Source organism: Corvus brachyrhynchos, unplaced genomic scaffold, assembly GCF_000691975.1.
Source record: "Corvus brachyrhynchos isolate BGI_N302 unplaced genomic scaffold, ASM69197v1 scaffold167, whole genome shotgun sequence".
Lineage (NCBI taxonomy): Eukaryota > Metazoa > Chordata > Aves > Passeriformes > Corvidae > Corvus > Corvus brachyrhynchos.
In genome coordinates, this window is record NW_008239547.1 from 3611748 (window position 1) to 3628551 (window position 16804).

The following is a 16804-nucleotide window of genomic DNA, read 5'->3' on the forward strand; positions in this document are numbered from 1 at the left end:
GCAGATTGAGTTGGTGTCTTCATGTCAGACTCGGGTACAAAGCAGGTGCCAAGTAGCTCAGCGTCATTAAGATGTGGGTGTTTTTACACATTCCCAACAGCAAAAGTCAGGCTGTACATACTCCCTCAGGAACTCACATATCAGCTGAATATCCAGATCCCTACTGACACGTTGGATGGCCCGAGGTGTTGCAGCACCATGTTTATCACAGATCAGCAGGACATAAAACCTTGAAGTGCTGATTGCCCACCAAATCTTAGCTATCACCCTCCCATGCAAGTGCAGTAGCTTTGCGGAGGCACAAAAGTTAACAGACCACTTGCACTGGGCTCTCTACTATGAGCACTGAGCTTCTGGATGGGCTGATTGCATCTCCTCCACCAAGGTTCCACAGCCGAGCATCCGCACAGGGTAATGTACGTAAATGTAGCCTGTACTGCCAAAAAACCCTAAATGACCAAAGTCTTTCCCAACTGATAGACCTTCTCCAGTGACTCAGGTCAGTGATTAGCTATGGCTTCCCCCTGCACTCCTCCAGTGTGGAGGATTTATTATCATCATGCCATAGCATGTCATCATGACATAGTAGTCATTCCTCAAACCTTGCTGCAGTTATTTTCACTGGGGATGAGCTGAACTACTTCACACAACTATGTACCACGAGGTGTATTGATCAGACTAACTTTTCTGTTTCGTCCTTGCCTATCACATGCTTGTGTCCCCGTACAGGGAAACCCTGACTATTACAGGAAACCAGAAATGCAAATGCCTAAGGACAGATAAATGAATATTTAATTCAAACCAGCAAAACGTTGTTTGCAGTTATTTATTTTACTAAAATGGTTACATATGTTGAAACAAAGAGCAATAGTAATAATGTTTGTTTTTCCAATATCATAAATAATTACTGAGTTTTCATTAGCTGTTGGCTCAGCACTGATCATGACTTTTGTTATTTAAAAAAGACACACACATATTTCATCAGAACTTGTGTTTTCAGAAAACTCTAAAGCAGCAGTAGAAAAAAAAATAAATTAAAGGAAACAGTAACAAGAAATTAGGCCAAGTATTTCTTAAATTTAAAACCCATTTGATATGTTTTACAGATTATTCTTGTGCTTTGATCATTGGAAAGGAGAACCATTAGCAAATTGTTTATACAATGGCTTGCCTTCTCCAGTTCTACTTCAGAGGAGTCCCCAAAAGTACCCTTTTTACAAGACAAATTTTGTTGTTGCTTATACAGACAAAAACACTGAATATTTCTAACAGAAGAGTTTGTCAAAACCATGAATTTATTGTCACAAAATATTTAATACCAGAATAACTTATAATAGTATGAACGAAAGTGAAGTATTAACTCTCTGCTATTAGTTATAAACTCACATTATTATGCCAAAATCCAGTAAAGTATTAAAAATTAATGTCACAGAATCTTAAGACATATAATGATGCAAGTCAGTAAAACATACTTCAACTGTTCATACAGTCACAACATACATTTCTTGCTTGGCACTTTAAGTCAATGCAAATCAGCAATTTAGAAAACAAAGTAAAAATATATATGTACAAAATATTTTCATATCAAATAATTTTCATTGTACACTAAATAAAACCAACAACGTTATGTTACATCAAGAAGTTTCCTAAGAAGTCACACCAAGGCTGATATTTGCAATGTGTCTTGACTATTTTAGTGCAACTGAAACAGCCTCTATTTGCAAGTTAGTTACATCATTAGCATAGTCCTGCTTCCATTGATGTGGGAGTTCTGCCATTACACTCAGCAGGAGCAGAACTAAACTCTTGCCTTGTTCATTGATGGCTCACCACAAAGAGAAGCAAGGAAAGGGATAAGTAGGAAAAAACCTGACAGGATACCCACAGGAAAAAATCCAAATCCTAGCAACAATCAGCTCTTTTCCAGTTTTCTGTAACTGATTCAGCATAAATTGGTTTTGGCTTTGCCACTGTTTATTCAAGCACTGTAAACTTCATTAGACTATTGTTATATGACTTAAGAATAACTTGTACACCTCCAGATAAAATTTAAAAATAAACCTGCTTTTATGATAGTTATTACACTCAATAGCAGTCAATTTTAGAGACATGACATTTAATACATGGTTTAGTATCTTCTTAAAACCCTCCTGCCTTAAATGCTGAGATTTTTCAATGTTTCAGTTCCCTTGTGATTCTTGTTTGGGCTTTGATAGTTTATATTATAGACTTTTCTTACTGAAATGTGAAATGTCAATCAACTGTCCTCATTTATGCAGTACATACAAAATAAAAATGTTTAAACCACGATAAAGTAATAAGTTCCACCATGGAAACATTTCTGAATGGCATTATAGTTTTAGTTTTGTACAAGAAGAAACCAATTTTACTTCTATCAAAACTTCAGTAAATCACTAGTAAAGCTTTAAATTTATAGAAATTCAACTTGAATTTACAGCTAGTCTGGCTAAAACCTTCTCAACTAGAAATTTTTAAAGAGCAACACAGCTGAGATCATATGTATAAGTTCAAAATAATCTGAACAACTAACTTATTTCCTAAATTTGTGTGTTCTAGAGTATTGCACTTTTCAAAGGAATGATTTTGGTATTTTAATATACTGCATATACAGGTAAGAAACATGCATTAACAACCTTATTGTCACTTTGACAAAACATACTGTACAATTTTTATAACACTGTTGATTAAAAAAAGAGAGTGAGAATGATGTAACAATTTCATTAAGACTCATCAATTTGTACAAGTCAAATAAGCACAACTCTCCAGGGCCTTCAGCAGTAATGTGTTTAGCCCTCGGCTGCTTAAGCCCACTTGGAATAATATACAAAGTTTAAGCATTATGGCATTGTCATTTTGAGGCATAACACTGTTGTACTATGCCCACGTTATAGCTTATTTTTTCAAAGCAAGGCACTTACTGTAATAGCAATGCAAACATCTTATGCGCACTTTGATTAACATAAAATAAGTTAATGTTTTGATAAAAACAGGGTTTTTATAATTTACATGACTTTTATAGAAGCAATTGAACATTTCATTTAATACAATGAAAACATCTGGGTCAGAAGGGACCTTAATTTTTTTAACTGACCATTCTGTAAAAGGGGACCTATTTTCCACATTTTCCTCATATCAGTGAATCTGATTTTGCTGAAAACCAATCCTGTGAGGAAAATGTCCATTTGATGTGAAAAAGAAAGAGGACCCATCTCTTAAAACTGCTGAACTAATGGCACTTTAACAGTCTTTACTTCTGATATATGTGATGATTTCTGAATGATGCAGCTGGTAGTTCCCTGAAGTTTATCCTTCCCCTGGGCAAGGTTCGTTAGGGCCATAGCTGCGTTGATCTCCTTCCAGTATGTTTCATCTTTGCTGGATCCCTTTCTGTTAGCTGCGCTAGATACAAGCAACAACAAATATTTACACACACATCTTACATAGCTACATGGTATCAGGAAAACTGTAATAACAGCAATAATTTTGGAAAATTGTGAAGTCCCTTACTCACCTTTCACACTTATTTGGTCCATTCTCCAGATTTTCTGTAAACAGGAAAAAAAAAAGTCTATTTTATTTTAATAGTTTTAAAAACAAGCATGTTCAGGGAATAGGCATATTGAAAAATAACGCAAGGCTTATTCCAAAATTGATACCAGATTTAAAACAAAATCTTTGCTTTGACACATACAAAGGACAAGCTTCATGCAGGCATCTGCCTAGAGAAAGCTACACTGAAGGTGTAGCTGTTCTTGAAGGTTCACCTACATTTGGCAGGGTAATAGAGCTGTGTTTCAAAACATAAATACCAAAGACATAAGTAATTGCAAAACCTAAAAATAAAAATCAGCTTCATTGCCTTTCAGTGAATGCCTTTCAGTATGCACTAAAAATAGGACTCTCACCCATGCACACATGATGTGTGGGAGTTTTAATGCGCCCCTTGCCCAAGCAGTGCCTCAGTCACAGGGGCAGCTGAGAGGGACACAAGTAACAAGCACACCTGGTTAACAGCCCTCAAAGATGAAATTGCATCACAGGCATAAACTGCACTTCCTCATCAAGAGTCATATTTGTTCATTCACTAAGTCCTCACGTCCCAGAGAAGCCAAAAATATTTACCAGGCAGAAATGTATAAGCTTTATTCAGTGGGTTTGCTATCCTGACACAGAAATACATTATAGAGGAGCAAGAAGCCGCTGCCCAAATGCAATACCTATGCAAAACAAGTCAACCAAAGAAACAGCAATGGCATGAGCGCTAATGACTACAAGACCCAAAAAGCGTCTAAACACAACATAAATCTCTTCAAGGAATGCACATCTTTGCAACACCAGATTCCCAAATACAAATCAACCTTATTGCTAGATTTCTATCAGATTATTAAAGTTGATCTTGTCTTTAAACAGAGCTTCCAGTGGAATAACCGTTGGTAGCCCTCCACTTAGGAGCAACCTTGCCCACCACAGCCAGCAGCCCATTGTCTCCTACAGCCAATAATTCAGCTCAGCTGCACTGCACAGTACTTGGAAGTGACTGCTGGAGACCACAGTCCCACTAAAGAAATGCAGGGACACCAGCTGTAATTTCAGAGATCAGCTGTTTGTCAAACTGTTTGATCTAGCAGGCCTCCATCCTTTCGCAAAACAGCTTTATAAATAAATGCTCACAGGTGACCAAGGTTTAAGTTTTGTTCCAAAAGTGCACATCTTAAATCAGTATCTCTTAAGCTCTCCTAGATAAATGCTTGAATGGGATTCAAGATGGGAAGTCCAGCCTATGCAGAGGACAAGGAACCAAGGAAAAAAGAAACATTTGATCCAGAAAGAGGTACTGAATTACACAAAAATTCTCCTTCTTCATGCCATACTTGGCTATGAAGAATTCTTCAGCCCTGCTTCATTGTTTTTTTAATTAGAGACAATTTTAAAGAAGAGGTTTAGGACTGAATAGGTCAGTAGGTATAGAAATGGAAATGGCAAGTAATAGAGAACATCATTGCCAGAGCAAACCTGGATATAAATACACCTCTCTCAAGCATTTGTCAGTTTCTTTTGCAGTTGGAAAATATTTCCTATGAACAAAAAAATTGCTTGTACAAACTTCTGAGGGAAGTAGGTGTGAATGGTGACACACATTCCAATTCCAGCGTTTATTTGAAGGAGTATTTGCAAATATTTTTTACTGGTGTTTAGCCAGCTCTAAAAGAAAGCATCTTGCCCATGGTATATAATAGCAGTAGCAAAGCTAAAAAATAAAATCCAGGAGGAAAGAGCTGCCCATTCTTTAACTTTGCTGAAGATTTTTCTTGAATCACACATATTTTCTTATTCTGTTCAGATTTTATGTTTTTTTCAAACAAATAATTTATGTCAAAGAAACTCAAAACTGGGTTACAATAAAACCATCACTGACAATTTGCAAAAGCGCTTGCTAATAACTGCTCTAAAAGCACATTAGTACAATGAAGTCTGAAAATCCATCATTTCAAAGCACAGGCCTTTTTTCCTTGCCAAAAATCCTTTTCTCCTATACCAAACCTCTGACAGCATATCCCAGTTTGCATTACCATAGCATCCAAGCAGCTCCCACGTGTCTGAACAGCTCTTAGCAAAGGAAGTAAGTATTACCATATTTTTTTGGTTGGGGATAACCACAGTGAGAGACACAACGACCTTTCCTTATGCTCTCCTTGACATCTTGCCAGTCAAACCAACCTAATGTGACTCAAAGCAAAAGTGAGGTTCACTTCACATGCCATGAATCTGCCATCTAAGTCATGTATCTTTGTATCTTGTCCAGACTCCATTCATAAACAACAGATATCTCCTCCAAGAAGTGGTTTCAGCCATTCTATTTAACACTGCAGTCCAATGTCCCTGAGTGCTGCTGTGAAGCCAAATACATAGGTTCTGTTCTATGGTCCCTTCCTCACACTTTGTCCTTGGACAGCATTATCATCCATGTGGATATGCTGAGAGCTGGATGAGGAGAGGACCATATCTCTCCTTTGGATATTCAGTATGTCTATGATTCATATCTATATTTATTTAGAGAGATTTAGTACACTGCTAGCATAACTACAGCCTTAATGGCTTAGCTCAGCCTGGAAGAAATGCGGGCTGGTCATGTCTGGTTCTTCACTGGCCAAAGAACATAGATGACAAAATGTTATCAAATGTATAAAAAAACCCACAAAATTCTGAGTCTTACCCAATATTTTGCTCTTTCTTCATCTTTTGTAATCTATCCGCTCTGCCCCCAACTACTAATTAAAGATTTTGATAATTAAAGCATTTGATATTTGAGGTATCTGCACAAGAATTGCAAGGTATATTTCAACTGTAAAAGCAATATTTTCGTGAGATTGCTTCATGGAAGTGATCAAAGAACTTCATTCTCAAAATGGAAAGTGTTCAGTTTCTTGACCATCACACAACATGTTCCTAGATTTCATCTCTGAGGCAATAAGGAAATGGCACTGGGGCTGGGTAACCTCTCTGGCAATGGGGTTGGAAGGAATGGAAAAATGATGGAGCATACTGAATCTCACTGAGTAGCTTCATCTGAGGACTAGCCCCAGAGTAAGTGCTGATGGGCACTCCACTCATGACTCACTCCACTCTACTACATGAGAAGCAGCACTTTACCAGCGTTGAGGTACCAAGGTTGCTGCAGAGCTGTTCTCTCCAAGCACTGTGGTTACCTTTAATCTCACGCACCTTTGGTGGCAGCACCTCTGGTCTCCTCTTAAAGAGTGTGGCTCTTTCAGTAGTTGGATCAAGGCAGGCTGTCACACAAATTTAAACCCCTACAGACTTGCCAAGCTTAGATCAGTGTGTCAAGTGACTCTAGGGAAAGCCAACGCTGATGAATTACTGTATTCCACATCGTTCCCAAGACTCATTTGATAGGTTAAACAATGACGTTTACCCTGCTGCATACAGACATAAATACATTTCAACAGCATACAACTGGCCAGCACAAATAATTTTGCTAAACAAACAACAGTAGTGTTCAATATCATATTTAGTAATTGAAACCAAGCTGCTGCTGAAAGTGTTTTGTAGTGTCTCAGAAAGGATTACGCTTCTTGTCAAAGGATGGTAGTAGGCTTTTAATGTATATTGAGATTGTATAATAAATATATTTAATACTAAACATCAGAAATACCTATTTGCTACAGGTCTGGAAATCACTTAAAACAGTGGTCATTTGCTCTGTAACCATAAAGTTTTAAACACTGTGAAAATGGAAACTCAGTCATTTAAAATTAGGGGTTGTCATTTATACTTCACTTTCTGGTGCTTCATTCTGCTCCCAGTTGCAAGCATCCAGAGAATCAGCTTTTGCCTACCCAAGAATGTCTCATTCTGCTCTCAACATCTGCCCAAAGAAACCAGCAAGGCAGGATATTTGTTCCCTCTTGTTTATAATAGGAAGTCACTATAAATCACCTACCAATGGAATCCTGTATACCTTTCCATTAGTATGAGTTTTCAGTATACAGTTTACTGTAGGACATAGTGCCAAGAGTGTAGACACCAGACAATACCAGCTTTGTGATACATGGTATTTTAGCATGGTATTTTTCAGGACTCACATTATTAATAATATACATGGCATCTTTTTTTCACCATGAAATTTCCTCATAAATATTAACTGGCTGATCCTAACAACTCTCTTGCAAGGTAGCCTGCAGTCCCTTTTTAGTAGAGACGGAAATGAGTCTCAGAAATCCAAAGACAAAATACTGCCTAGGCAATATTTTGATAATTTCAGAAGCATTTAAAAACAGATTTTTCCAGGATTTCTCTTATATTTAAAATGTTTTCCTTTGTTCTTCTGCTATCAGAAAGGACCAGCCAAAGAAAATTAACCCCAGGGTTCTTGCAGGCAAACCATCCTTAAACTGCACAATAGCATCACACACCTCTAAATTTACTGTGCACAAAGGCTGTCTGGCTACACAGAGCTTGCAGCACATCCAGATATTTCAGAACAATTCAGATGCTTACTGCTCACTGCACCCAGACTAATAACTTTTATATACTTGGACAACTTCAGAGGTGTGCTAAATAATGTTAATTACATTTTATCCTCTGGATATAAGAATTCTGACCTAAGAATATCATGTGTGTGGTGATGAACCAACTTCACCCAAGGCCCTGCAGGGAACAGCGAAGGCAGGACTGACCCCTTACGTGGCACCAAGCAGCCTCCACATTGCTCCCCCACTCACTGTGGTATCTGGCTCAAGCTGAGCCACAGCAACTGGCTTAAACCCTGCTTTGTGTTATCAGGTAACACTGACAAAGCAAAGATGGCTTGAAACCAATAGGGGAAAGAATGTGTGAATGAGGGAACAAGACAGAGAGGGAAGGGTACAGAACATTATGTAGTGGGGAAAAAATGGGAATGCAAGTCAAGACACAGTAGGTCAGTCTCACATGACCGTCATACTTTTTGAAGCTACTTAAACATGTACAGATTCCTGATGAATTACACATCTTCTAGTCTAGCTCAAAATGGAGAGAAAGAAAAGAACTGCTGGCCTCAAATGGTGAACACCATAAAACATTTGTTGGTTCAATAAAAGGTCCTGTATAACTTATCTTCATTTTAAAATTGGCAACATTATTCAGTTGTTTCTCTCACTGCCTCTCCTGAACTTTCTTTTGTTGGTTTTGGAGACTCTGGCTTAACATGTGTTGACCAGCATTTTCAAAACAAGCAAGAAGAGCAAAAAGAAGAAGAAACAGGAAATAAACTGGGGCAGCTGAAAAGAAAAATGAACATTACATGTGTGAGTAAATTAGTGGTGAGATGAGGTATTTCTGTAGGTCACATACTTACACACACCTTGACTCCAGTATTTTCCAAACCACAATTTCAGGGCACGTAAGACTTTCAGATCTCTGTTTCTCCAAGGAAAAAGCTAGGTTAATTTGAGTTAATATTCCTTTACTCTTCTGCATTGATACAGCTCCTTTACCCCAAAGGATCCCAAAGTAAACCATGAATCACACAACACCACTAATACTCACCCACATCTGGGGAGGGAACGTGGCTTAGCCCAGGCTGCTCAGCAATGCAAGGGAGGGGAAATTGTAGCCCAGAGCTGCAGGCCAGGCCCTTCGCTCTTATAAAAAATGTCATTTAATCTTGGTGCAAAGACTGTAGCATCAAGAAAACCTCAGCTTCTCTAACCTTAATTGGAGGCAGCAGGAGCTGGCCATCCCATATTTACACTCGCAGGCTCCCGTTTTGAGCCTGATGTAAACAGACAAATGAGTTTGTAAACATGGATACTGCTCAGCCAGTGACCCACACTACCACAGGCTTTCTACACACAGGCAGGACTCATCCCACCCAGCACTGAAACTCCTAAAATCCTTTTCCTTTTGCACCATCCTCCCTGTTTCCTCCTCAGGGACAATAGACCTATTAAGGATGAATTACGGAGAAGTGCAGACAGGAAAGCTCATGCTGGAAGAGACTCCAAACCGCAGAGTCTCTTACAGAAAAATTCCCCAAACACCCCCCGGTGGCTGATCTCCTGCTGACCCCAGGCCACCTCCACATGGGATCCCTTCACTGTTGTCCCTTGTGAGGCCACTCCTGCCCAAAGCAGGTCCTGGACTGGGAAGGTCTGTGTGAAACCATCTGGTTGGGACTGGCAGCACTCATGCAGTAGAACCTTTTGGTGGAGGAATGAAAGTCCCTGTTGGAGTTTCAGGTGACCTGTGGCTGCAGACACAGCATGGCAGTGTGACCTGGGAGACTGCATGATACCAATCTCAGCTGGTCTGATCTCAGGGGCGTACTGGATTTCTACTGACAAAGATTTATTACCATGTCCTTTAGCTGGGTGGGAGGAGGAAGCTGTCAGAAACTTGCAGGAATGAGCTCTGGGCCCAGGCTCTAGAGAAAGCTCCTTTTCAGCAAAGCTTTATTTTACCACTGCTCTCTTTCTTCCAGGAGGAGGTTACAGAGCAGCTTGTAATGAAGTCAACCCCACAACTCTGTTACCTCACTCTTTGGCTTCACAGGGACACCAAGTATAACAACTGACCTGTCATCAGCTGTTACGTCCTTTCAATGAACAAACTGCATAATGACAATTTATGTTCACAGTGACCGCCAGAGAGAATATTTTTTTTCCCTGTTCACCCCGTGGGTTTTTTTCCAGGAACAGCTATAGCCCTGGTCTGACATCTTCTATTAAGATCCATACAGTGGGTCTTGCCAGTGTTAGAAACATCCCTTTGCCATCATGCCCTAGACCAAACCTTTTCTGTGAAAACACTTCACTGCAATTTGTTTCTTGCATCAAACTTCACATATAAGCTTTAAGTGTGAAGGACTGCTATCACTCAAGTTATTTCCTGAATACCTGAGAACCTGAAGACGTTTTTACCTCATGCAGCCTGGAGCCTGATGCAGTGGGAGTAGGCATCTAATTACATTTTAATACATGTGATTTTTATAAAATGAGTGTACAAGCCCACAGAGACTGTGATAGGTATATTTTATAAATCGTAAAAGAGAACTTGAGTTTGCAAGTCTATATTAATATTTGCATTAATAAGTGCACTGAAAGCCCCACATAATAGTAGGCATGGTGCAAATGGTCTTACAGTCTTGAACTATGCACATGAATGTAAGAATTCATGAGTTAGCAAAATAGATAAAAACCTGGTGTAAATCGCTTCACTGTTCAGTCACAGCTGACTCTAAATTTCCCCTGACCATTGACAGTGTGTTCTCCTTGGTGAGATTCAGGGCACTGTGTGAGTCTTGTTTTCTTAGCCAGAACTTAGCAGAGCCTAAAATGGGAGCTGGGGCTGTGAGCACTGAGGTGAGCTGTTAACAAACTGGTGCTTATATGGTTTTATTTTCTTTTCATGTTTGCCGCAAAGCTGACTGAAATCAAATTTCTTCTTATTGAGCTGGCATGTTTCTCGTTGAGTCGTGCAATGTTGTCAGATTCCTTGGTGAGAGTCTCCCACACGCATTTCAGAATGCATAAAGAAACATCTGACCTAGGCTTCTTTTTTTTTTTTTTTGTGTGTGTGTGTGTGTGTGTGTTATTTGGGAAGGGATTTACAACACGTGCTGTGCTGACTCATCAGATGAAGTGGTTTGCCCTTCTGTTGCAAACCATTAGAGGTTAACACTGAAAACCATGTTAGGCAGCAGGTAAGGGGGAGGCTGAAATAAAGAAAAGAGGAGAAAGGAGAAGGGGAAGAGAAAAAATAAATAAAGAGTATGGGAGATGTTACAAAAAAAGAAAATGACAAAATGGAAAATGAAGATTCACCAGGAAAAAGAAGAGTAAGTAATATGAAGGGAGAAAACATACCACTATGTCAATTTTCTTTATTTTTAATACAAAAATATCCTTTTCCCACCCAGGAAAGTTGCTGTTGTGCAGGCAGGCACGTTCAGTCTTTCACTCTGGATCTAAAGAGTTTAATTGGGAGCTCTTAAAGACTAAAATAAGGCTTTAAAAATAAAAAGCTGAAGTCAAATGCAGCCAGGGTAAGCACTACTACACTCCAGCACGATTGTTTTTCATTAAAAAAGCAGGGTGAAAGGGAGGATTTCAAAGCCGTATTTCAACCCTAGGCTGACACGACAGCAGTAAAATCTGATTTTGTTATGCTAGTTGGCTGTGGGTTTGGGAGCAGACCCTATATATGCAGTGTAATGTTATGATATGAATGCATGCACACAGGATATTTTCAGAAGCCTCTTGCAGAATATAGAGGAACATGCCACCCATTCCTGTGGCCCCACTTGCAGGAGCCAGCTCCTCTCCTGCTCCTGGGAGCCAAGCAGGCTCAGACATGGCATATGCTGTACAACGAAAATTTAAATTATAAGGTGCTGTATTTTCAGGCAAGTGGAGGAACTTCTTAGTGAATGTCAGAACTGATTTCCATGGCATGTTTAGCCAGAAGCAAGGAGTAAAGAATGGGTAAGTCTATCTGAGAGACAAAATCCAGTTTCTTTCCCTTGCCTGTAAGATAAAGAACTAACAAATATGGTCTCTTTAAACATCCACTTTCTTCCATCCACTGCATGGGGTACTGAAATGTGCACAAAACTTCCCACAGAATCATAGAATACCCTGAGCTGCATCCACAAGGATCATCAAAGTTCAACTCCTGGCCCTGAACAGGCAGCCCCAAGAACTGCACCATGAGCCTGAGAGCATTGTCCAAATGCTTCTGGAACTTCAGCAGGCTTGGTGCTGTGACCGCTTCCCTGGGGAGCCTGTTCCAGTGCTCAGCCACCCTCTGGGTGAAGAACCTTTTCCTAATATCCAACCTTAACCACCCTGACACCTGTGCAAATACTAAACCCCAGATACCTAAGTAGTGTCCCAAACTTACCGTGCTCTGTGAGATCATAAGCACACAAATTCAAGCAGCTTGTAAGAAAAGTGCATCATCAGGGCTCCAGCAATCAAACAGCCATAAAAATGACTGTAAGCTGCAGAAGACCCTCATGGTAACCCAGACAACTGTTGCACAACAGATCCTGCAAATCCAGGGATTACATGTGAAATTTAAAACATTGTTTATATCTCCAGGGAGATACAGATATTTTCAAATATATACCTACCTGTATCTGCTTCTAAATTATGTTTGTATAAAAATGGGAATGGCTAAGCAATCTGCCTTCACACTAAGTATACTATGAGATACAGCAGTACAATCACACATGGTATTTTCTGTGGTCACCACTTCCTGAAGGGACATGATGAAGCTGTGCCAGGGCTGAACCTGGAGCAGTTGGTGACACCTTTCCCTGCACAACCTCGGTGCCATGACACAGCAGCTCTGACGCTGTTGCCGGAAGAGGACACAAGAAGAGAAAAGACAGTCAGGTGGACGTAGCACATTAAGTAAATCACGTTAGTGACTGACAGTCTCTCTGCTTGTGCTACAGGTTTGTGTGGGGCTCAATAAGTCATTCTAACTGACCTTTTCACAGTACAGTGCCACAGTACATTCTTCGGTCTCTAGACTCTGACTTGAGAGCCTGAGCTTTCAACTTCAGCAGTGCTGAGCACTCACAGGTGCAAAGGAGGTTAAATGAGGTTTTTATGCTGCTTTACATGCATAAAAAGCCATGAAATCATGAGCATCCACAAGGTCTTACGTATCTAAAATTAATTTAAATTGTAATTGTTTGGTGCCTTACTTATCCATTTGTGAAATCCTACAGATGTCTTATGGAAACACCTTCATTAAAGTTTGAAATGGGCCAGATAGAATGTATCAAGTTGCACTGAACAGCACATCATGAAATCAATCATCCTGTCCTCAGAGGGGGTCAGATGTGTTCATGCTATGGCTTTGGTGGTACAGAACCAGCACTGAGCACCCAATGAGGATATAAGATGGGTTTTGAGGCATCTTTCCAACCAGGCCAGGTTACATGTGTCAGAAAAGTATCTCTTTCCTCATCTAGCTTGAAATGTGATGGGAACCCCTTTATTCAGCATCCTGAGGAATTATCACAACATACATAGAAAGCTGTCGTCACACACCTCCCTGACCATATGCAGAATAACCACAGAAAGAAGTTGCTGATTGAGCTGCAGGAAAAAGAGCTGCCTGTGGATTATTCTCATCTCCAGCTGCACAAAAGTGATTTTAGTGTTTGATAACATTATTTTTGAGTCAACTCTTCAGTTCTGTTTCCTCTGCTTTACCTTGTAAAGCTATTGCAGTCTTCATGCTCCTGCTCACCACAACTTGCACTGTTATTATTTCCATTATGGGATTTCTTCCGAAACCTAAATATTCCCTGGCAGCTTTTAAACAGGCCCTCAGAGATTCTAGTAAATTGGGAGGTATCTCAAGAAGGGTTGTGTTTTCAGTTTTCCTATTCACCGAGTGAGTGAGAGGCAGTGCACCAAAAGGCAGAAGGCTCTTGGAGCAGAACTGCATGCCCAGAGTTATTCAGGAAGATGTACCTATTTGCCAAGAGCTTTTGAAGAAGCAGAAACACCTCCTTCTACTCCAAACATCATGTTGTGTTTAAAATGGTTTGAGTCCCAGTGCAGTGCAATTCCAGTAACTCTGCAGAAGAATCATACTTAGAAGAGCTGAAAGCCTATGCGGGATATCATGGAGAATGATGCAGTGTAATGAATCAGCCAGACTGTGCTTGAATTCTCAAGGAGCAGCTAAACCTGAACACTGCAGATGCTCACTAACTGAAAGTTGTAAGCGCCCTTCACAGCAGAGTCTTTGCCTAAGACAGATGAGGCTCCTGCACTCTGAAGGAGCACATGTGGGAGGTCTGAAACAGTAGTAGGCCAGCACTTAACATTGCAAAGGCCTTGGATGTGAACAGCTTTGTGGAAGAAGGAGGAATTGCTTCTCTGGCAAAAGGTATGAAACAGTCTGTGATAACAGGAATGAGAGCAAGGATGACTGAACAAATATTTGCACTGAATGCCTTGTCAGGATAGGGGAATTGCTACTGATATGATCTTTACTTTCAATGTTACTGTTTCTGACAGTCTTACAGACTTTGCAGATGTTTATTGGCCACTAAATCATTCTTCAAGAATGTTGGCTCTGTTCCCAAACCTGAAGAGCCTGAATGTGAAGGGGTTTGTTATTCAACACACACTGCTGCTTTTGGAGACAGTGATTTTCAAGAAACCAGCAGGGAAGCATCGTCAACTGATAACAAGACAGGGACTGGATTCAGATTTCCCTGCACTCCGGGCCTCAGCTGCTAAGGCAGGCTGAGTAAATGAGCACCACGTAGCAGGGCACTGAGTATCCACGTGGCAGAGAGCACTGCCTGAGCCGTGACAGCAACGCTGCGCCACAAGAATGGACCTGCATTGCAACAAACATTGCTGCTGAGAGACAGGGCTTACCAGCTCATCCCGACCTTGACGTACTGCCTGCTCTTCTTGGTATAGCACAGTTGCATGAATTTTAGAGCCTTTATAAAGCTCGCTCCATGGTGCTGCAGAGATTAGTTCTGTTCTGCTCGGCTCCTCTAACTGCAGGACACGCTGCATAACAACGAGGCTCATTCAAACCCTTTGCCATTCATCTCAGGAAGAGCAGCTCGCAAAGACGCAATTGCTGAGCTGTGGAGGACCCTAAGCCACTTTATTTCAAGGCAAACAGATTTGCTTTCAAACAGAGTTTTTGAACTACAGGCAGTATGCTCAGGCTAGTTTCTCTTGAGTGAAGATGCTGATTCTCTGAGATCACTGCCAACAGTTCTCACCTGAAAAAGCTACACTAGCCACTGGAAGCTGTACCTAAATAGAGACTGGACTAAAATAGTAGTAATAATAATTGTGACAGTAATAATACATACCTTTTAAATAACGAGTGATAAAAAGTAATCCATTCCCTTTGTATGAATAAAATTATGAATTATTGGCACACAGTGTATTATTACCAAAGGAAAGATGTACTATCCATAGGTATTAAATATATTTCTCCCAAAAAGGCACCAACACATTGACAAGTGGATGTGATCTAAAAGCAGTTAAAGCCAATTCCCTCCTCTAAAACCTAATTGAATTGCTGGCTATCAGCTTCCAAGATGAAAGACAGTGGTATCCAAAATAGCCCCTAGTAACATTTTCCCCCCAAATAGGGCAAATATTGTTTAAAAATGTCAGGTTGCTGCAGAGATAATGTGCTTCAAAAATACGTAAGACAGGTGCAGAAAGCAATAATGTCATCTTTACTATGTATTTGTTTTACATTAGCTCATACATGTTTTCCTGGAAGCCAGGAGATTTCTGCTGGGGAATTCTCTCCTGCAACTGTTTGCTGCATCAGACATAAAACACATACATATTTATGGCAAAGCCACATGGTATCTATGGTTAAATCAACTGACATACTTCAAAAAATATGACTTTTGATTAATTTGGAAGCTCTATAGGTCAAAACCAGCTCAGAAGCTTTATTAGCATGTATAAATCACTGGTCTTCCCTCATGTTACCATTAAAAAAAAAACCAAACAACCCTTCACCCAACAAGGTTTGCAATGGGAAACTGAGCTATAGATATATGTGAATAAAAATTTGGAAAATACCTGCATTCTTACAAAGCAATTCCTTACACAGATGCAGTTGGAAATCACTGTGAACTTCTTGTTCAAGGAGCAATTTAATTAATTTTATCTCAGAGTAATTCACACTTATGGAATTTTTATATGGGTCTTCCCTGACCTACTTAGATGTTTTCCTAAGCATCTGCAACAATCATATATTTGTACAGATACCCTCGCATTCTCACCTGCTTTTTAAGAATTAAGATCCTGAATTTCCACTTCTATAGAGAAAATCAGTAAGACAGGAAGCCACGGTTCCAGACATAAAGAACATCCACATTTTTCAGAAAATAACTATGGTGAAAGAAAGAGAGATCCTTTGATCCCTCCAACACAGTTCAACTCTAAGCTTTGAGCTTTTGGATGGAGGATAAGGGGAAGACTCTTAGCAGCCAAGCAAGCCAGGCAGCTACAACACAAACTCTCTAAGCTCTGTGAACTGTTTCATGTTTTCTAATTAACTTGCTGCTATTATTAGTAGTATTTCTGTTTCCACTTCTATAACAACAAAGGCTTTTTCTTTCATTTCACAAGAATTTTTTATTTTTGCCCGTGAGCCAAAGCTTTACCATAGAACGATTGCGTATACATCACAGTCTGTGAAGTTTATGGGGATCTGCAGAGGGCCTGCAAAGCAGACACAGCAAATCCCATGTGTGGAC

General features: G+C 40.0%; 1 protein-coding gene across 1 annotated transcript in view; it reads right to left on the reverse strand.

Annotated features, from left to right (window-relative positions):
* Window positions 1-807: 807 nt before the first annotated feature.
* Window positions 808-16804, reverse strand: part of MKX (mohawk homeobox) — a 46849-nt gene continuing 30852 nt past the window's right edge. The window contains exons 5-6 of the mRNA XM_017741556.1: window positions 3533-3566; window positions 808-3420 (exon numbers count right to left, since the gene is read on the reverse strand). Of these exons, the coding sequence (XP_017597045.1) occupies window positions 3234-3420; window positions 3533-3566 (221 nt within the window). The 3' untranslated portion in view covers window positions 808-3233. The remainder of the gene's footprint in view (window positions 3421-3532; window positions 3567-16804) is intronic.